At 38.8% G+C, this 23,248-nt stretch overlaps 1 protein-coding gene and 1 pseudogene across 2 annotated transcripts in view; one reads left to right on the top strand and one right to left on the bottom strand.

The window, feature by feature from the left end:
- Positions 1 to 1,132: 1,132 nt before the first annotated feature.
- On the bottom strand, positions 1,133 to 8,424 carry LOC106779882 (annotated as a pseudogene).
- Positions 8,425 to 14,614: 6,190 nt separating this feature from the next.
- LOC106779914 (ubiquitin-like-specific protease 1D) overlaps positions 14,615 to 23,248 on the top strand; it is a 22,852-nt gene continuing 14,218 nt past the window's right edge. Inside the window, exons 1-8 of one of the 2 annotated variants that reach the window (XM_014668129.2) lie at positions 14,615 to 15,070; positions 15,237 to 15,300; positions 18,694 to 18,788; positions 18,880 to 19,205; positions 20,015 to 20,063; positions 20,225 to 20,307; positions 20,402 to 20,434; positions 20,531 to 20,626. In XM_014668129.2, coding sequence (XP_014523615.1) covers positions 14,777 to 15,070; positions 15,237 to 15,300; positions 18,694 to 18,788; positions 18,880 to 19,205; positions 20,015 to 20,063; positions 20,225 to 20,307; positions 20,402 to 20,434; positions 20,531 to 20,626 — 1,040 coding nt within the window. In that variant the 5' untranslated portion in view covers positions 14,615 to 14,776. Of the gene's footprint in view, positions 15,071 to 15,236; positions 15,301 to 18,693; positions 18,789 to 18,876; positions 19,206 to 20,014; positions 20,064 to 20,224; positions 20,308 to 20,401; positions 20,435 to 20,530; positions 20,627 to 23,248 lie in introns of both variants that reach the window. The other variant, XM_014668128.2, reaches the window with a different exon arrangement.

Raw genomic sequence — 23,248 nt, 5'->3', positions numbered from 1 at the left:
TGAAAATAAACCTGAATGTGTCCTTCACCACATCATTCTATTTCAAAGTTAAATTCGGGAGAAAGATTTGGACAAACAGTCTTCAGTCAGCATGGACTTTTATTGGCTTGTATCGTGGCTAAAGGTCAAAGGGTTTTGAAAGAAGGGATAATGAAGGCCCAAATTAGTATTTGACGGTTAAAGTGCTTTAAACAAGAATCATTTGCAAGGTGTCCAGTCAACTGTCTTTAGGGATTTGAACTTCAAGCATCCTTTATTTTTCATTGTTGTTTTTTCCTTTCTTTCCCTTTGGATCATTCTTTTCATTGCCCCTGTTGTGGCCTTTTATGATACTTTCTTTTTCACTTCTATTTTCTCTTTCTTTTAGAGATTTCCTCCTCAACTTTGGATGCTTATGATGTACCCTTTTAGGTTGACATCGACATGCTAATGACTCTTGTCTAGGGTGATGAAAAACAATTATGAATTTTGGCTCAAAAGGGGTGCAATTGGATAAACTTCTTTTGACGTTTGGATAACGAAAAATGGCCACACGTCACTCTGAATCTTGTTTGCCTGACTTTCTCGCGACTTTAAACCTGAAACAAAACTCTGCAGTGTTTGACACATCGACCTCATTTTTCCTTTCTTTGTTTCCTTTGTTTTTTCTTCTTTTTCTTTTTTTCTTTTCTTTTTCATTTTTTTTTCTTTTTTTTTATATCTCCCTGATCAACGGATTATTGGAGATATGTAAGATGATGAAAACTGCCCCAATATTATACGTATGGCAATCCTTTGTCTTAAGGGAAATGAAAAAAGTTAGGGTTCAAGTAATGTGAATGCAGATGCTTTATCAAGAAAAGAACACCGGTTACCCCCAAAACCTTGAATCAGGAAAGGACTCACCAACGATATTTTTTTAAAACTTTTTCTTTTCTTTTTTCGTTTCGAAAAATACTATGCCCTTGACAACTTTATTAACAACAAACTCAACATGTGACTTTCCTTTTTCACCTCTTTTTTTCGTTTTTTTTTTCGACATCCTCTAGGACCAAGCTCGCCAACCGGATATACCTGTGATGCTTTTATCAACACGCGTTTGCTTATTTTCATTTTCGTTTTCCCTTAATTACTTAACAGCTCAGCGCGACATGCAATATTTCAGATGGAATGCAAACAACCAAAATATGAATGAAATCATGTGAACTTTATTTAGTGAAGAAACACAGAGTACAATAAGCTTTAAAGATAATATCAACATTCCCTTAGTGGCAACCACTATCACGGAATCATCATGCGTAAAACTTTTTTACCGCATCAGAATTAACTGGCAATGGTAACTCCTCTCCATCCATTCTTGTGAGAATTAGTGCCCCACCAGAAAATGCTTTCTTCACTACAAATGGCCCTTCATAATTTGGAGTCCATTTGCCCCTATGATCTTTTTGTATAGGTAGAATCTTCTTTAACACCAGCTCACCTTCATGAAATTCTCTTGGACGTACCCTTTTGTCAAATGCCTTCTTCATTCTTCTTTGGTACAATTGTCCATGGCATACTGCTGTTAATCTTTTTTCATCGATGAGATTGAGCTGGTCGAAACGAGCTTGAACCCACTCAGCCTCTTCTAATTGGGTTTCCATTAAAACTCGTAAGGACGGAATTTCCACTTCAAACGGAAATACTGCCTCCATTCCATACACAAGCGAGAAAGGCGTTGCTCCAGTCGATGTTCGTATCGAAGTGCGATAACCATGTAAAGCAAAAGGAAGCATTTCATGCCAATCCTTATATGTGACCACCATCTTCTGCACAATCTTCTTGATATTTTTGTTAGCAGCCTCTACTGCCCCATTCATCTTTGGACGATAAGGAGAAGAATTAAGATGATGAATTTTGAACTCCTCACATAACTCTGTCATCATCTGGTTGTTCAAGTTAGTGGCATTATCAGTGATAATCCTGTTAGGGAGCCCGTATCTGCAAATCAATTCCCTTTTTATGAACTTGGTCACCACTTTTCTAGTCACATTAGCATAAGAAGCAGCCTCAACCCGCTTGGTGAAGTAGTCAATTGCGACTAATATGAAACGGTATCCATTTGACGTCTTTGGCTCTATAGCTCTGATGACATCTATTCCCCACATCGAAAAAGGCCACGGCGCAGACAGTACGTTCAAGGTCGTGGGCGGCACATTGATATTATCTGCATACACCTGACATTTCTCACACTTTCTCACATGTGTACAACAATCATTTTCCATAGTCAACCATAAATACCCCACTCTCAGTATCTTCCTGGCCATTGAGTGCCCATTCATGTGCGCGCCAAACGTACCCTCGTGCACTTCTTTTAGTATCAGCTCGGCTTCTTTTGTGTCCACACATCTGAGAAGGACCAGGTCATGATTCCTCTTATATAAAATATCCTCATTGAAGATGAAGCTACCAGCCAACCTCCTTAACGCCCTTTTATCGTTTTCAGATGCCTTCTCTGGATATTCTCGGGTCTTAAGATAATGCTTGATATCAAAGTACCAAGGTTTACCATCTACCTCCTCCTCGATAAAATGACAATACGCTGGCTCCGCATGACTCTTCATTTCGATCATTGGCAATTCTGCATCTTGATCAACTTCAAACATAGATGACAAAGTAGCCAATGCGTCTGCTAATTGATTATCTTCTCGCGGTATATGATTAAACGTGATGGAATCGAAATACTCAATTAATCCCCTGATGTAAGCTTGGTATGGAATTAATTTTGTATCCCTAGTCTCCCATTCTCCCTTCAACTGATGGATGACCAAAGCTGAATCTCCGTATACATCCAGAATTTTTGCTTTAGACTCTATTGCTGCTCGAATACCCATAGCACAGGCTTCATATTCTGCGATGTTATTCATGCAATTAAAACACAACCTTGCAGTCATTGGTATATATTGATTCTTAGGAGAGATAAGCACTGCCCCTATTCCATGCCCCATTACATTCGAGGCTCCATCGAATAATATCGTCCAGGCTTTTTCATTTTTGTCCTCTTTGTTCTCAGCAAATAAAGCCATGATATCTTCATCAGGAAACTCAGGTTGCATTGGCCGATAATCACTAATGGGTTGATGGGCTAAATATTCCGCTAAAGCGCTACCCTTGATAGATTTTTTAGTAACATATACAATGTCGTACTTCGATAGTAGCATTTGCCATCGAGCTATTCTTCCAGTGAGAGCAGGCTTTTCGAAAATGTACTTGATAGGATCCATTTTAGATATCAACCAAGTAGAGTGACTCAACATGTATTGCCTTAAACGACGAGTAGCCCACACCAATGCACAACAAGTTCGCTCTAACGACGAATATCGTTGTTCGCAATCTGTGAATTTCTTGCTCAAGTAATATATAGCATGCTCTCTTTTCCTGTCTTCATCATGCTGACCCAATACACAACCCATTGAATTATCCAATACAGTTAAATACAAAATGAGCGGTCTTCCTGGCACAGGTGGACGCAATACAGGAGGATCTTGCAGATACTGTTTGACTTTTTCGAAAGCAACTTGACAATCTTCATCCCAGACTACAGCCTGATTTTTCCTTAACAACTTGAACATTGGTTCACAAGTAGCAGTTAATTGGGAGATGAACCTAGCAATGTAGTTCAATCTACCCAGAAAACCTCGAACCTCCTTTTCTGTTCTGGGCGCATGCATTTCCGTTATCGCTCTTACTTTATCAGGATCAACCTCTATCCCTCTTTTGCTGACAATAAAGCCCAACAATTTTCCAGACTTTACTCCAAACGTGCATTTGGCGGGATTTAACCTGAGTTTGTACTTTCTCAGTCTCTCAAATAATTTCCTTAGATTAAAAATATGCTCCTCTTCTGACTCAGACTTTGCAATCATGTCATCCACGTAAACTTCAATCTCCTTATGCATCATATCATGGAAGAGTGCCACCATTGCCCTTTGGTACGTTGCTCCAGCATTCTTGAGCCCGAACGACATCACCTTATAACAAAATGTTCCTCATAATGTGATAAAGGTCGTCTTCTCCATATCTTCCGGTGCCATTTTAATCTGATTATATCCCGAGAATCCATCCATGAATGAAAATAACGAAAATTTGGTCGTATTATCAACTAGAGTATCGATGTGTGGTAATGGGAAATTATCCTTCGGACTTGCACGATTCAGATCACGATAGTCAACACACATTCGAACTTTTCCATCCTTCTTAGGCACTGGTACAACATTCGCTACCCATTGTGGGTATCTTGCCACAACCAAAAATCCCGCGTCAAATTGCTTTTGGACTTCCTCTTTAATTTTTAAGGACATTTCCGGTTTCATTCTTCTTAGTTTTTCCTTGACTGGAGGGCATTCTGGCATGAGTGGGAGCTTATGCTGCATAATATCGGTATCTAGACCCGGCATGTCATTGTAAGACCACGCAAACACATCTTTGAACTCCTTCAATAAGGCACGCAATCTTTCTCTCACTCCTGTTTTCATACTAGTACCGATTTTCACCTCCTTTATCTCATTCTTCTCTCCCAAATTGAGTATTTCAATCTCCTCCTGATGGGGTTTTATCTCCTTAGATTCTTGTTCCACTAATCTCAACAATTCCGGAGGGGGTTCCACATCATCTTCGAAATCATCTTCCATATTATTGATAGGGTCCTCAAAATTAGGAACATTAATATTGTTATTTTCAAAACAATCATTGTCACATCTGCATCATTTAAATTTATGAAAAAGTATAAATAAATAAGAAAAACAAAGAAAAATGCCAAATGATGATGAAATGCAACTTTATTATCACGCTGAGTGAAAAGTAAAAAGTCAATCCGCAAAACTCAGTTTTAAAGCCCAAGCGAAACTATAGGCTTAATTAAAACTATTACATTTTATTCACATTAAGCATCACAGGTAAATCTAGCGTTTCCCAATTGCTGAGTTGAGTATTAGGGGAGCAAGCCCACACAAAACCCGAGCTCTGAGACTTGTCTTCATCCTCCACGGCTGCTATCTGGCCAGTATTGATCCACCCAGCACTGCGGAAGCTTTCCTTGATGTCACCAATGTGGATTTTGCTCTCTTTGGGCTCTCGTCTTTCCGCACGGGCTAGACTGCGTTCTCTTCTTTCTTCAATCAACCTTTTTCTATCTTCCTTGGTAGGCTTGTACCCCAAGCCATATCTGTTCTTGTTTTCAACGATTTCCAGAGGGAATGCTCGCCCCTGCCGATATTTGCCCAAACCTTCCCCATATATATAGCCCTCTTTCAGCATAATCTTGGCCATCATAATAGAAGCACATGATAGATGAGGATTTACTAGAAACGGCTCCACACAAGCATTTCCCACAATCTCCAACGATTGGAAGGCTGTCTCGAGAGCTTCTTCGGCCGCCTCAATGTAGCGCGTGGATGATGGCCCACTCACAAGAAGATCCTCTTCTCCTGATACTATCACCAGCTTATCTCCCATCACATATTTCAGTTTCTGGTGTAGTGTAGAAGGCACAACTCCAGCCGAATGGATCCACGGGCGCCCCAACAGACAACTATAACTTGGCAAGATATCCATAACCTGGAATGTTATTTGAAAGACACACGGGCCAACTTGCACTGGTAATTCCACTTCCCCCATCACTTCTCTTTTGCTACCATCAAACGCCCTCACAATCATTGAACTTGGCTTCGTATGTATTCCTTCGCAAGGTAACTTTTCCAAAGTTGCTTTCGGCATGACATTCAAAGAGGAGCCATTGTCCACTAAGACACGCGCTATATCATGATCCAGGCATTTCACAGAGACGTGAAGAGCCTTGTTATGCCCTCTTCCCTCAACAGGTATCTCCTCATCCGTGAAGGTGAGGTAATTATTAGCAACAATATTGCCAACAATACCCTCGAATTTATTCAACGAAATACCTTGCTCCACGTGAGCCTCACTGAGTATCTTCATTAACAACTTTCTGTGTAATGCAGAATGCATGAGCAAGTCTAACAAGGATATACGAGCAGGCATACGGTTTAACTGCTCCACCACCTTATATTCACTTTGTTGTATGAATTTTAAAAATTCGCAAGCCTCTTCTTCAAACACCTCTCTCTTCTCTTCCTTGTTGGGGACCTCCTCTGTCTGTGCACCCTTCCCTTTTAAGAATTCTTTTGCCTTCGCAGCCATCGTCGTTTCTTTATCATTAGCTTTTTCTCGTGCTAACTCTGGTGGTGTGAAAATTCGACCACTCCTAGTCATTCCACCTATGCCTGATATATTTTTAACGGTAGGATCAACGCTTTGTGTCTCGTCTAATGCATGTGTCCCATATCTCCATGGGACAGCTTTTTCGTTCTTGTAAGGAAAAAGGGCTGGTACACGGATAACAACAGGCGACCTTCCTTGAGTCGGTGGGATAGGGGTAGTCCTGGTGAAACGAATCACCAATGGTTCTGGTAAAGTCATGCCGAATCCATCACCAGTTTGTGCAAATACTTGTCCCTCCTCACTCTTGCAGCATACTTGCATCAGACCACGATCTAGTAGGTCTTGCAGAATTTCTTCAAACTCCACACACTCCTCAATAGAGTGCTCAGCATCTGAGTGGAGCGCGCATGCCATACTCCCATCATAATCGCCTTTCAAGATACCCACTTTAAACAACGTCTCCAAAATAAACCTCCTGGAGCTCCTGACTTCCCTTACATCTCTCACCAATTCATGTTCTTTCATTTCGACAGCATTCATCGAAGCACTTCCATGCCCGAATAAAGGATTGGCCTCGATACTAGGCTTATCTTCTTGGAACTTTAACCACCCAGAATCAATTAGAGTCTGCACTTTATGCTTGAAAGCCAAACACCTCTCAGTGGAATGGCCAACGGCCCCTCCATGATAACTACACTTTGCATCTGCATCATAACCTCTTGGGTACGAAGGCTGCATAGGCTTCAGGGGACAAATGACAACCAGACCCTGTTTGATAAGATGAGGCAATAATTCCGTATAAGTTGTAGGAATTGGGGTAAAATTAACATAATTTCTTTCCTGGTTCCTTCTTGGATAAGTATTTGGACCCACATTCATATTGGAACCTACGTTTGCCCCTCCCCTCCAATTATTCATCGGGATGTACTGTGGTTGATAGTACCCTGGTTGTTGTTGAGGCCTAGTTTGATGTCCAAATGATACGTTAGCTGCATGTGGATGTTGACCCCAGTATGGTCGATAGTTATGAGTGGGAGCCTGACCTCTCCACACAGGGGTTGCAGATGTTGCATGCACATCTCCTTCCTTTCTTTTTCCTGGGTTGAAACTGGGTTTTTTGGAGTTTGCAACCACTGACGAGCCATATGCAATCTTTCCATTTTTCAGCCCAATCTCTATTCGTTCGCCTATTACAATGATATCGGCAAAATTTGAAGATACATTCCCCACCATGTGTTCATAAAATGGGGGTTGGAGCGTATTTACAAACATCGCCACCATTTCCCTATCATACAAAGGTGGTTCAACTTGTGCAGCCAATTCCCTCCACCGTTGAGCATACTCCTTAAAAGTTTCGTTGTCCTTCTTCGACATGTTTTGCAGCTGTAAATGATCTGGCGCAACATGTGTATTGTATATGTATTGTTTCACAAAAGCATCAGCCAAGTCTGCCCAACAACGAATTCGAGTCGGCTTTAAATGGGTATACCAGTTTAATGCCACTCCAGCCAAACTATCTTGAAAAACATGAATGAGCAGCTGTTCATCATAAGCATATGCAACCATCTTTCTGCAATACATGGTCAGATGACTCTTAGGGCATGTATTTCCCTTATACTTCTCAAACTCTGGCGCCTTGAACTTATGTGGTATTTTTACGCCAGGAAGCAAACTCAACCTGGCAACATCTCCGAAACCATAACTTTCAAATCCCTCAACAGCCCTCAATCTCGCCTCCAGGCTCTCCAGTTTATCCTTTGCTCCATCGACATTACTGATTACCCCCTGAAACGAAGTATGTGGTGCAGCCTTAGCAGAAAAGCCCTCTCCGGTAATCACATGAGGCACCGGAGTTACTCGGATTCCATCAGACGTGTTCGCATTCATTCCTTCATTTACCATGGGTGCGAACATTACAACAGGTCCTTGAGTACCGATTGATGGTACGTTGGCAGTGGTAGGGAAAGAGAATGAAGCATGCTCCCCTTCTGTGTATTCTTCCACGGGTGGAGTGTAGTCTGAAGGTAATCCGTACATTGGGAAAGGAACAGATTGGCTCCCAGCATTGAATAACGGAGGGTAATATTGAGCACTTCCCTCAACTTGCGCAGGCGTAGACCCTCCTGTAGTTTTCAAGGCCTCAAGAGCTGCCAAAATCTGGGCCATCTGATCCTTCAACTGGTTGACATTAGCCTTAATAGATTCATGCGACTGCTCCCAATTCTCCATGACTTTTGCGTTAGCTCTGGTCCTATACGGATGTCGTGGAAAATTTGTCGTTGTTCTCTCACTTGTACTGATGAATTATTTTTATTAAATTAAATTAGATAAGGATGAAAAATGCAAAATAAAAAAACATGATGCATGCTAGTGATAAATGGAAATCACAGGATAACGATGACACTATTGATGGAAAATTAACAAAAGCCGATACCAAACAAACATCCCTTATCTTTCATTTAAAGAAAATTCGATCCATTACACCGTCTAAGGACAAAACACGCAATTCTGATGTACATCAATCCCGTGCCCGTGCAATGAAAGATTTCATCTCTCCCACCAACCATTTACAATGATTAATAAACAATTATATTTCCGCTGATGAGTTACAAAAATGAGTACTTGCTTCAGCATTCGACACCATTTTGGGGATGTCTCCAATTGCCCCATTTGCCAAAGCAGCCAACTGAGAGAAACTTTCCGTCCAATGCTTTACAGTCGTTTCTTGCTCTGCGATGTGTTCTTTCATTCGTTTATCAAGGCTTGATGTCTTTCATCAAACTCCATCGACCTCCATCGCTCCTCCTGCTGCTCGATGTAATCCTCCATTTGCTTTAACATGGCCCGATACGCTTTTTCAGCCTCTGCCAACTTCCAGCGCTCCTGATTCAACTCCGCCTCAAATGATGTAGCCATCTCCTTCATTTGATGCCCCGCTTCTTGCACTTGGACCTGCGCTTCTCTTAGTCTTTTTAGGGCTTCCCTTTTATCTCTCCTGGCTTCTTCATATAGTTGTTTCCACTGCCTGCCTTCATCTAAAGCCACATTCTTCTCATTCACCCTCATGGATAATTCCTTACTCGCGGCCGCAAGATCTTGCTTCACTCGAAATGTATAATCCCTCTCACCTTTCTGGCTTTTGAGAATGTTTTCATAAGCCCGTGACTTTTCTTCATTATCATTCCTCATATCCACAAGATCATTACGCGCCCTTTGTAATTCGTTTTCCAACCTAGCATTCTTCACCTTCAATTTCTCCATCTCAGCCTTCAATTGCTTCACCTCGTCACTTTCTGGGGCCTGAGATGGTCCTTCATTAACAGGTTGATCATTGATGGGCTTGAAAGGCAACTTGACTTCTTTTACCCTCTCCAGAATCCAGGTATGATAACTAACCCTGTTATCCATCACTCCACTCCTCAGGTCCTTCTCCGCTCGTACCACATTTTCCCAAGCACCTCTGACTCTCCTCAACATTTCAGTACAATGCCCGTCCTCATAGTAGATGAAGAAGGCTGTGAGATAATCTGGTGAAGGCGCTCCCTTCATAGGATATCCAAACTGTCTTTGTACCAAAACAGGATTGTAGTTAATACAATACCTAGCACCTATGAGGGGTACATTAGGAAAGTTGCCACAATGTTGGATAGATGGTTTAGCCTCAAGCCAAGGAAGGCGCCATTTTACGTTTCCTTCTCTCAAACCAGCAAAGAAAAGAGCCCACCCATTACCTCCTTGATGCGACAGATTCTCAGGTGAACTTCTAACATCAACTACCTCCTTAAATACTCGTGCTGTCATCCACACATATAATGCCGACAAACAGCAAAGAATCTTCTTCCCTTTTCTCTCATGGCAAAAACTCATAGTCCCGTACACATCTGTGAGGATTGCTGTTACGGGATTTTCTGATCTCGTCTTTTTTGCCACAAAGACATCAATAGCAGTGTAATCTACAAAGTCTTCCAGCTTGGGAAAAAGAACAATGCCAAACACAGCGAGGGCTAGTACATCCATGAAGGTCTCCCATTCTTCTCTATCGCCCAGGTCGTGCAAATATTGTTCAAGGTATCCTTGTGTCAGCCCCCGCATTTGATGTCTTGTTATCAACCGGTTCTCCAATTCATTGGGTTGTAGTTTCATTATAGCAGCAAGGGTAGAAATAGAGGCATGATGCTCCAAGTGTTGATATGGCTTGGTACCCTCTAATGGCAAGCCCAGAATATGCTCAAATTCTTCTACAGTTGGGGCCAGTTGGAAGTCCTGGAAGGTGAAACATCTCAGTGGAGAATCATAGTACTGAGCTAGAGCTGTAATAGCGGGCAACTGTACTTTCACCTCCATTAAACTCAGCAAATTCCCATATTTCCTCTCGAAGGCTTCTCTCTGTATGGTCTTTAGTCTTCGGCCTAAATTTATCAACCCGGTCAAATTTCCAACATGTGTCCTTAGGCTAGTCTTCTTTATTAAAATGGCGGAGTTGGTATGCTGTGTAGCATCAGATCTTGTGTCAACATCCATCTTGTGTGAAGTCAATTGTATACCTGTGATTTCCCCTAAAACCAAAATGTTACTAAATGATGTATAAATATGATGCATGATAATAAAGTAAAACAACATGACTTACAAAATACAATGCATGGTATGAAAATATAATGTTATTATTTTCAAAAAGAACAAACAGCGTGAGGATTACATAGATACACACTTCTCCCTTCGTGCCCTAATAAAGGTTCACCAATTCGAGTTCAAGGTCATATATATGCAATTTCACCAGGATAGTTCCCTAAACCTAAAGGTCAAAGGTCACTAGAGCTATGGCCCCCTTCATAGCATCTCCACAACAGTCGAGTAATCAACTAGATGAGGAGACACAAATGAAGATAACAGACTCTAGCTGGAGTTCTCACGATAGCTAGACAGGAAGTACATCCCAGAGTGACACCGCTATACAACTCCTCTAATTCTAAGTTACGCTCAGACCCGGGTATAGGGCCTCACTCAATAAATGCATAAAGTGTGTGTGTGAAGGGAGAATGCAATGCACCCAAACCCTCACCTGCAAAACAACCAGAAAATTTTTCCAGGCAGATATAACATGTTTTCTAGCCTAAGGTTCAATATACAATAATTATTGCAGTTATTCCAAATATCAAGCATAGATAACGAAAAAGGGAAAAGAAAAACACAAAGCAAAACCACATCGAAATTTGCGCATCTAATTAAATGGCCTGACTCTCACAGGTCCCCAGTGGAGTCGCCATCTGTCGCAACCGAAAAAATCGCGACGGGACGACGATCCAAAAAGAAAACAGTTTGAAAAGGTTTGTTAAAAAAGTTTTGGAGTCGCCACCATAGTTTATTCAGGAAAACTATGGAAAAAACCATAACATGATAAGGCAAGGTCTGCGAAAACTGAATTTCGGGTTCGGGAGTCGGTTACGTGTAGGGAAGGTATTAGCACCCTACAACGTCTGCCCTAAGACAGTACCTTTAATTAAATACGCGAATAAAGATGTGGTTTGCAAAATGTTTAACTATCCCAAGAACAACGATATAAAGAAACAAAAATATTTTTTGGTTTTTTGGGCCCAACAAGGATTAACCTTGCTCCTACGTATTCTCAATCATACTAAGAAATCAGGGTTACGTAGTTCTTTCAGAAGTTGGTTGGAAAAATTTGTTTGAGAAATTTGCATTTTGTTTTTTTTTTATATAAAAAGAAAAAAAAAGTATGCTTGAACTCAATGAAAAAGGAAAAGAGAAAAAGTTGGGAATGAGTGAGATTGGTTAAAAAGAGAATGTGCTTGAACTTTAAATGATGATTTAAACTCTCTTAACTCAAGGATTTTGTATTCCAGAAAAACCAATTTTTCTTGATAGCCTAGCCACAATACAAGCGTTGGAAAAAGTCCTTGTGATGACATGTGCATGTGAAGATTTTGATTGTTTTATAGGAATGACAATATTGTTTTATGTGACATATGAACAGTAGAGAGTAGAGTGACCTCCTAAACACTTGAGAGATTGAGTGAAACACTTGCTTGGTGAGAATTGTTAAATCCATGTTTACATCTATGCTTAGTTGATTGATCATTCATGAATAAAAACATCTGTTGAAAAAAAAGATTGATTATGTGAACTAAATTGGATTGAAAGCATGCATGCATCTTCATAGGATTCCACTAAAATTTGAATTGTATAGTAACTTGTCATGAGAAAAAGGAGTTTTGAAAAGTGTGAATTATTTGATGAAAAAGTGGAAAGCCAAGTTTTGTCTTGTTTGCTTGAGGACAAGCAAAGTTCTAAGTTTGGGGTTGTGATAACGGTCTAAAAAATGTTAAATTTATGCTTAAATTTGATAGTAAAACACACCCTTTATGGCTTAGAATGAGCTTTAAATCAAGTAAAACACTTAGTTGTGTCTTGTGAGAGTCAAAAGTTGGTTTTAGCGATATTATGCTTGTTTTTACATTATTTTGCACGGTTTTTAGATGAATTAAAGATGGAAGTGAAGTAAGATGGACTTAGACCCATGAAAGAAGGCGAAAAATGATGAAAAGAAGGGTCAAGTGAGCCGCTGAGCACCAGAATGGTCCGCTGAGCGCTCAGAACGATTAGAGGGAAACCGCTCAGCGGCAAAACAAACCGCTGAGCGGTCAAAGTGGCAAAAGGCAAACCGCTGAGCGGTGAACTTAAGCGCCTAGGCGGTTGTCTGTTTTTATTAGTTAGATTCTGTAATCTTTCTATTATCTTTCTGTTATCTTTTTGGGCTTATATATAGTCTCAGTACGAATTAGAAGGGGAATCTTTTGGCAGAGGAAGACGACACAACACTCTTTTCACCCTTTGGAGGAGGATTTTGGACTAGTTTGTTTGCATGACAATTAGATAAATAAGTGAAGTAAATAAGAAGAGTAGATATATGAGAGTGGATAAGATGAAATTGTAAACCCCAACAACACCATTCATCCATAGTTTTTCAAAACCAATTCAATCAACTGCATTTGCATGTTTATTTTTGTTCTTTGCATAGAACCACTAAATTAATTCTTTTCTCAAGTCTTACGCGATTTGTTTACATGAAAAGTAAGGCCTAAGAGTCCTTTGGGAAGAACGATATTGGGTTTACCAATTATATTACTTGATAATGATCTGGTACACTTGCTAGTGGCTTAACAAGAATCGTGGCGGAGAGAGTGAGCTCGTTGGTGAAGGAAGATGCCGAAGCGAGAGTGAATCTCGCAATGCTCGGAGCAATTCCTCCTCTCATCGGAATGCTCGATTCGAAAAACGCTCATTCGTAAATAGCTTCGTTCTATGCTTTGCTCAATCTCAGAATCAGTAACGATGTGTGCGTAATTTGCATTTCCATTCAAAATCCACCGTGGTGACAAACATTATCCACCGTAATCGCTTCTTAATTCCACTGCCTATTACATTAATGATTTCATACGATGGATGCATTAAATTTCCATCTGAGTCAAACATCATCTGGCCCGTTAAACCACTTGTGTGCAACTCTAAAATCTTTTTATGCAACATGCTACCATTGACGAAGACCCTCATAGCATCTAGGTGAAGGAAGTCCCCAGTTAACATGTTAATTACACTAGAATCATTTGAAAACTCCCTATCCCAATTCACAGATTCAATTGAAGGAGCGATTGCTTTTGCCCCCAATTTGCAAATTAGGTTTTTGTTTTCCCTAAAGGTCCGTTTTTTTTTTTTTAATTTTGTTTGTTTATCTGAATTTGTGGGATTTCTTTCAATTAGACTCGTGATCCAATCCCACAATTTGTCCCTTCAATTTTGGTTAATTTTTCATTATGTTTCTTATTCTGCTTGTGAATGGAAGGAAAGTTGGTTACTTTTATTCCCAAACATAGAAGTTGTGCTAGGAAGGAGACACGCAGTGGACGAGACGAAGATGGCGAGGTGGAAAAAGAGTTGATGATGGCGGTGGATGGGGACGAAGATGCAAAAGACACGCTAGTGATGGAGGGAGAAAAGCCGGAAAAAATTGACTGCGTGTTAGAAAAAAAAGTGACGTGACACGTTATTGTTAACTACCTCAGTTGATTTTTAACGCCGTTAGTTTTGGAAAACAAAAAATTATGGTTTCTTTAAGTAAAAAAATCAAAATGTAGCATAACATGAAAAAAAGAACTAAAAAAAATTCATTTGATAGTTTAGAAAGTAAAAATATATTTAACTCTTTTTATTACATTAAAATAGTAAAATTTTATGAAGAAAATAATTTTAAAAGAATAATAATTATTTTGCGATATAGAAATTGTATGATTATTTTTTTATTAGAATAATTATTGTTGTTTTTTACATAATAGAAATATTTAATTAAAAAGTGACAATATAAAAATTAGTTTAATAGATACATTATCAAAGAGAAGAACGTATAAAATAATTTGCCAGACAGACGGGAGGCAGAAGAGAGGAAGAGCTAACCCACAAGTGGTGGCGCGCCACTCACTGCCACCAATTCCATCTTCTATTTCCGCCCCGAACAATTTACAAGTAAGGTAACAGTTAACAAACAGTTTCACTCACTCTCCTCAAATGCATGGAGGAGGAACGACAACAACCGCAGGTTCCTCTTTCCATTGACTGGGACCAACAATTTCAACACGACTCGCCGCCGCGGGAGGTCGTCATCGTGTCCTCCTCCTCCATGGCCTCTGATCAGGACGACCTCAGCGCTATTCCTGATCACAAGCTGAAGGAGTCGATTCAGAGCATGAAGAGAACACTCGACGTTACTGGCAAGAATTTGCCCGACAAAGGCGCCAAGCTTCGCGCTACCATCGACCGCAACCAGAAGGAACTTAGTCGCCGGGAATTGATGCGTCTTCGCCAGGTTCTGCTTCCTCGGTTTTTGTCATGTGGTGTTTGATTGAGGCATTTATTTTCTAGGGTTTTTCCATTTATTTGTTTGTCTAGTTTGTGTTATTTATTTTGTTTTTGTTGTGTTTAGTTTGACTACTTATGTTTTGTTTATGTTTTGGTTTTCCTTTGTAGAACAGGAAGTTGATGGGGACCAGAAGCCGCAGCCCGAACAAACTACAAGCTTAAGTTCTGTTACCAAGGGTAGGTTTTTTCCCCCTTTTGTATGTAGGATTGTATTTTTTTACATGGCAATGGTAGTTAAATGGAACGCATAATATGGTTGAAACTTGAAAGTCAAGCTTGGTGTTGGTGGGGAATCTAATGATATTTTCTGACAACTCCAACAAAGTGACTATTGAGACTGATGTATGTGTATTTTAGTGCAATGATCTTGTGGTGTGCAATGGCAATGGCGTAGTATTTGGGTCCTGCTATTGTTGATTCTATGGTAAAAAGGTGGGAAAAATATCTTGTTTTAAGTCCACCAAGTGTCATTTTTGTTCATTCTTGGAAAAAGAAGAAACTTTTGTCCTTATGAGATTACAAATATCAACATTGGAAGCCTGATGTTTTGGCATTTATACCTGTAATGGTTTTTAATTGTGTGCTATAGTGGGATTGCGTGCAGATATGCTTTTGGGCAATTTGGAATTCAAATGGAGTTTTGGTTTTGAGTAGTAGAGAAAGTACGGTATCCGGTATCTGGAGCAGTTGCAACTCTGTCTAGCAGCAAAAGCTCTAATTCAGCTGGGAAATTGTGATATAAAGGTAGGGCTTTCTAGGGAGTAATTTTATGGCCCCATATTTTAGTCAATTAGAGGTTTCAAATGAAACCATACTTTCCCGCACTTGTCTGCATTCTCTGTCATAAACACTTGTCCTTCTTCGGCAATTCTCTTTAGCCATCCTTGACTTCCATGGCATTCTAGCTCTATTTTGAATGTCTGTTCTCAATAGTTTCCATCCATTGCTGACTTGTGCAACCACATTTGGGCATTCCTTGTTCGTATTCTCTAGAGTCTCTTACACTGCGTTTTAACTTGTATCTAAACTTGAGCCCAATGTAAGGAAAATAGTGAAAGGAGCTCATTAAAATCATGTAAGACAGCATGAAGCTGTCTAAGATAAGCAAACATAAGACCATCAAGATGTCGTGCAGCAAGTAGCATTAAGAGATCTTGGCACACAACATAGAAACGTTGTGTGGTGCCATTGGTATAAAGGACACAAACCTCAATCCAAATTGATGCACACGTCTCATGGGGACAAAAAATAGGTTTGAGTGAGGTGTGAATAGTGGATTTAATAATACTATGGAGTTGAACATCCATCTTTATCCATTGTTCTCAATTTTCTGTTTGAAGGGATTCAACCGTGGTAGTGAGATGTGATTTGTCATCAAACCCACTTAACAATAACCTGGTTTTGGAAGCCCAAGTGGGATAGTTAGACTTGTCCATCTTCTCAATACTAACAATATGATTAGAAAAGATGGGAGAATATGTTCTAGAGGGTGATATGATGTTGGGAGACATTTTTTTTTTTCTAGAAAGCTGAAAATAATAATAATAATAATAAACAGCCTGAGAACTTAGTGTCTAAGGACTTGTGAAGCTGATAGGACCATAGGAGAGGACTTTCTGAGTAACAGAACTTGGAAGTTGCTTCATGTAGACTTCTTCATTAAGATTGAAGTGCAAGAAATGATTTTTAATATTAAATTGGTAGAGATTAATGGCAAATGACAACCATGGAGAATAGTATGATAAAAACAATTTTACCGACTAGAAAGAAAATATCAATCGTCTTGCCCATACATATGGGTGAAACCTTTTGCCACTGGATAACCTTGAAATGATCAATGTTTCCCTTCCTACCAACTTTAGGGGTGTAAAATCAATCACACTCAAAAGCAAACATGCCATGGGAAAGAAGAACCAAATCCCATCTGCCACTACTTTAGGGTGCCCACGTCTTGTTAATCATTGTTTACTTCCGTTTTGGATAAGATATGCTTCACTTGGAGAGTTGGGGGTAGACATAGAAGACTAAGAAGAGGGGAGAGTATGATAATGCAAAGAAGAAAGACGATGATAGCTAAGACTAACATAGTGAGTAAGTGTGTTGCAAGTGGAACAAATATCTTTTTGTGGAGCAATGCGCCCATCAATGTCTGGTGGTAGGCTTAGATTTAGTAAAGAAGATGGAAATGGTGACGTGTATGGCATGACCTTTGCTATGTTTTCACAAATTGTTGTAGAGGATGGTGTAATATTACTAACAGGTTGTTGTTGATGTTGATATGTTTGAAGGGGTCTCATAATTGGGGGCTTCATTGGGGGAACATCATGGTGAACCTCAAACTCATCATGAGAAACAAAAGAAAGTGGGGGCAAGAGAGGGGTACTAACTCCACATGTCAAAGAAGAGTGAGTATACTCGTAATAAGGGTAGCAAATATTAATTGAAATGAAATACCTTTTGAAGGGTAGGAGAGAAATACTAATAACCTTTATATGATCATATATCTTAAGAAGGTATATTTGATAGATCACAATGAAGCTTCGTCAAGGCCTAGATTCAGATTATGAACAAAGCAAGTGGAGTCAAAGACATGAAGTGATAAGGGTTGGAAAGTGTATGAGAGGAGAAGATAGGTAGGGGGAAGTGAGGCCGAACGTATTAACCGTTAAAGGCCAAATGGTAGCTGAACGGTATTAATCGTTAAAGGCCGAACGATAGCCGAATGGTATTAACAGTTAAAGGTCGAACGATATTAACAGGGGGAAGTGAGTTAGAGGCCGACTGTTTTACCAGATAGGAAGGGGCGCGGGAATGAGATGCTATAAATAGTTTTCCTGTAACTCTGTTCAAGGTATTCTTTGTGTAAAGACAAGACTTTGGCCTGTGGAGGGAGGTTAGGCTCTCGATTAGCTTACCATACATGTACATTTGATCTTTCGTTAATACAGAAGTTCTATTCTTTCCTTTGGTGTCTTACTGTTGAGCATTTGAGAGGGAGTGAGATAGGTTTCATTTACCAGAAACTTATCATGAGGAGGAAGTGTATGAAGAGGTGAATAAGGAAATGGGACATAATGAGGAACTTGTCATTTAGGACAAAGGTGACATGTGATTCATGAGGTAGAAGACTAAAAGCACAATGTTTCCCAAAAAAATAGGGGGTAGCATAATCATGGACGGGAAGGGTCAAAGTGGTTTCCAGAGATGCCTATTTTTTCCCCCTTAATCTGCCCCTTTTTGTTGAGTTGTGTGGGCACAAGATATTTGATGGAGAATGCCCTTTGGCAATGTAAATTGTTATGGTAAAATTCATGTGCATTATTATTTTGAAGAAAGCATTGGTATACCACATACAGGTAAAGCTAATGGGGTAAATAATTCAAGTTATTACATTACATGGTGGTTGCGAGTGGTATAAACTTATTATATTAGCTATTCAGAAATAGAGGATATCTAAATCAAAAGATTATATGCCTATAAGCCACTATTATGTCCATAAATATAGAATTAATGATTTTGAACAATTAAAATACCTGACTTTTATATTCTAAGAAATGATTGTTTTTGTAGGTGTGTCTAATGACTTGAGAGAAGAGACTTTGTCATCTCATGTTCAACCACCGGCCACTTTTACATCTTACTTTGTAAAAAAAATGGAAAATAGTGTAAGGTCCTTTGCATAATTTGTAAATTACTCAATTTTTTTCCCTCTAACTCACCTGAGATTACATTACCTGACTTTAATTTGTTAAGCAGACTAGTTGTACAGCTGCCGATGCATTTAAACAAGAGATATCACATTTCAAACTTCGTGAGAACCAGAAAATACAAGAAAATGCATCTTCTGATGCGTTTGGAAAAGAGACGTCACATTTCAATCACTCTGACAACCGGAAAATACGAGACCATGGAACCCCTAAAAGAAAAAAGAGACATCGTTCATCATCAAGAGAATTGCCGTTTAGGTGTCCTAGTAAACTTTCTAAACATGATACTTTTAGTGATGATCAAACTTGTAGAGCAACTTCCGCTTTTTCTCTGTGGAATATTGGGAGAAATCTGTCAAGATGCTACCCAAAAGTGTAAGTGAAAACATCTTGTGGTTTTTCATTCCAGTGCATTTTGGAATGGTAACATTATTCTGTGATTTTGGTGTTGATGTATTTAGTTACTTTATTTAGTTGTTTTGCCATCGTTATTTTGCTTGAAATGTGATGTGCATTTTAGACTGTATGCCTATTAGATATATGCCTTTGGGTGTATCCATTGGTTTATGAGGTTGTGTATGCTTTTAAATTTGGTGTGGTATCTATGGATATTTGAGGATGCACAATAAAGGCTAGTCCATTTCATCCATATGCACAAATGGTATTTTTCATTCTCTCCATGTGATTCCAATGAATTTTCAGTGGTACTTTGATCAGGGATTTGAATTGTAATCCTTTATTTGTTTTAAATTATTAGGGCCGAGAGGAATTCTGCCATGCTATTCCAAGTATTCCATAGTGTTCAAGTGTCACTTTGGATAGCTAGAGGATGGTTTATTAATATCTATGTGAGCTATTTTTATGTTACAGGAACGGATTAGTGTAACTTATGATCTTTCATACTTAAATTAGTTCATTTATGATTTTTACTACAAAATATGAATGTTAACTGTGCTGTGTATTGCAATTATGTTTCACTCATGTTGTGTACACAGTTTGTGTTCAAAGGTCATCACATCATCATCATTTACTACAGAAAATTATTCATATGATTTCCTCTTCCGCACTCTTTTCTATTTATGTTGAAGATGATGGTGATATGGCTTGTTAGTTTTGGCTCTAACTAGGTTTTCTGAATGAATTCATAATGTTGGATCCTTATTTACTCGTTACCCACATGCCAGGAAGGACGTTTCTCAGGCAATTCAATTAGATGGCTCAAGGTCCAAGAAGGTGTCTATTTTTTCTTATATATCCATTCAAATTATAGTTAGCTCAGTACACATGGCTGTTGTAGTTGTTGGTTACAAAAGTGCCAAATCCCAATTTAATCAGTAGTTTTTTGTTGATTTGACAAGTCTTTAGCTTTACCAGTATTTACATTTTTTAAACAGGGTCAGCCAATTGTTCTTGATGTTGATGATGATGACGATGAGGCTCATGTTGTGGAGAAAACTGAAAACCAATTTCCTGAATAGTAAGTGAATATGGTTTGCTTTAATTTGTTTCATTTTCTGTGAAATTCCCAGAAAATTCTTTGTATTATTTGATTTGTGTCCATTTCTTTTCAGCCTGAAAGAAGCTAAGATCTATTTTCCATCAAGGTACTTCTAAAGAATAATACAATAAAATGGTCATTCAACTATAATGTTTTCTTATTTGCTTTGCATGACCTGTCGAATTTTCTTGTGATGGCTCAGAGATGATCCAGAGTGTGTAGAAATTTGTTACAAAGACACAGATTGCCTTGCCCCTGAAGGCTATTTAACATCAACAATAATGAACTTCTACATTCAGTAAGTCTAGTTGTTAGTCTTCTCTAGTTTCTCATTTGCTGGTCCTTCTAAAAGAGTTTCATTTTGTGATGAAGAGATAGATGCATAATCATGTTATCTTCTTTCTTTTATTACCCTGAACTCTTTGTATTTAATTTGTAAGGAATATTGATGGAAAAAAGCATAAATCAATGCATGCTTGATTGATAGAGCATTGAAGAAAAGGATGGACCATTTTTGGTTCTTAAATGTATTATAGGGGATTGTCTATGCTTATTTTTAATTTCTGTGGAAGTTATTTAGTCTCTTCATGTTTTAATTTTGACAAACGCTTAGAACCTCTAATGAGATAAGAAACTTCACATTGCTCATTTATTGATTAAATTGGTCCTTTGATGATTGTTGAATATAGTGAAAAACTATATTTGGGATTAATCTCGTTTGTGTTAAATACACACATAGGGTTCTTTATTTATAATAGAAGAAATATGAGTTAAACCCAAAATACAAATAAGAAATAATAACAAGCTAACTAAAAGATAAATATAAAATAAAGATTATATATCTAACACATCCCCTCAAGCTGGTGCATACAAATCGTATGTACCAAGCTTGTTACAAATATAATCAATTCTCGGTCCCCGTAAAGACTAAGAGAAAATATATGCTAACGGAGACCTGTCTATACAAAAGAATACTCAAAAGTTGTCCCCCTACAACATAACAGAGTCCTATTTATACAATTCCTCTGCCTTCTATCCTAAACCCATTACCCCATTATGTCCTTTCACTAGAGCTATCAAAACGGATAGCCCAGCTTGACCCAACCCAACCCACCACGGGTTGACCACTTAGTGAGCCAACCTAACCCGACTCATTTATTAGCAAGCCAAAAAAATTTTAACCCAACTCGACCCAGCACGGGTCGGTGGGTTAAACGGGTTGGCTCATTGGCTCACTTAACTTTTTTTCACCCACTTTTTCTGAGATTCTTATAGCATGTTATTTTGATTGATCAAATTGAAACAGTAATAATTGGTCCAATTGATATAAAAGAAAATGAAACAAAAGAACTCTATTGTTATATATTCTAAGCTATGAAGCATAAAATTTTGCCAGTATAGTTTAATGAGACATACACAACCGTTTGACCAAGAAACTACATATAGATACCCCATTATGCGCTTTTACTAGAGTTGTCAAAACGGGTAACCCGGCCTGACCCAACCCAACCCACCACGGGTTGACCACTTAGTGAGCCAACCCAACCCGGCTCATTTATTAGCAAGCCAAAAAAATTTGAACCCGATTCGACCCACCACGGATTTGTGGGTTAAACGGGTTAGCTCATTGGTTCACTTAATTTTTTTTCACCCACTTCTTCTGAGATTCTTATAACATGTTATTTTGATCGATCAAATTGAAACAGTAATAATTGGACCAATTGATATAAAAGAAAATGAAACAAAAGAACTCTATTGTTATATATTCTAAGCTATGAAGCATAAAATTTTGCCAGTATAGTTTAATGAGATATAGACAATTGTTTGACCAAGAAACTACATATAGCCGATAACAAAAATATATAGTAGAGGGGAACTTTTGGATAGACAACAACACAACGCAACACGAAAAGCTCTACTGCAAAGTAAAGGTTGTGCGTTTTGAATAATTAATTTAATTAATTTGATTTCAATAAAAAAAGGATTTGAATAATTAATTTAATTAATTTGATTTCAATAGAAAAAAATAGGTGGATTGGTGAGCTAACCCGACTCACCACGGGTTCAACCCGGCTCACCACGGGTTCAACCCAGGTGAGTCGGGTTCTTAGCGAGTCGGGACAAAATTGGCTTGCATCAAAATTTTCACATTTTTTTTCAACCCAACCCGACTCAAACATGTGGTGAACCGGGTTGGCTCACGGGTTTCAACCCATTTTGACGGCACTACCTATCACCCTATATCCTATCACATACATATATACATACATATACATACATACATATATATATATATATATGTATGTATGTATATATATATATATATATATATATGTATGTATGTATATATATATATATATATATATATGTATGTATGTATGTATATATATATGTATGTATATATGTTAGGGGCTGGAAAGTATATGAGAGGAGAAAGTATAGGAGGGAGAGAGAAGAGGACCAAGACCGAACGGTAAGAAGGGAAAGGGACCAAGACCGAATGGTAAGAAGGGAATGGGAAGAGTACCGAGGGGGAGAAGGCCGAACGGTGAAAGAAAGGGGACGAACTGAAGAACAAGACCGAACAGACCGAGCAGGGGAGGACGGGTACGGAGCTGACGGAACAGTGGATAGTAGCAAGGAGGATTCCTAGAAGAGCGCAGCGGGAAACTAATTAGAGTAATAGAAGGGAAATCTTGGGAGGAGATTCAGAGGATATCAATTAGAGTAATCAAGACCATATCTTAGGATATTATTTGATATAATATAGTAAATAAGACTAAATATATTCGTATTAGATACCTATAGTAAATAGGAATATTTTATAATATTCAGTATATCTTGGGAGGGAATTAATTAGTATAAATTAAGGGGAAGCCTAGGGATAAAGGCATGCTTTTGATTTGTGAGTTCATAAGAG

This window comes from Vigna radiata, unplaced genomic scaffold, assembly GCF_000741045.1.
Source record: "Vigna radiata var. radiata cultivar VC1973A unplaced genomic scaffold, Vradiata_ver6 scaffold_73, whole genome shotgun sequence".
Classification (NCBI taxonomy): domain Eukaryota; kingdom Viridiplantae; phylum Streptophyta; class Magnoliopsida; order Fabales; family Fabaceae; genus Vigna; species Vigna radiata.
Note: the sequence above shows the minus strand (reverse complement) of the source record. Positions and strands in the feature narration are given on the sequence as shown.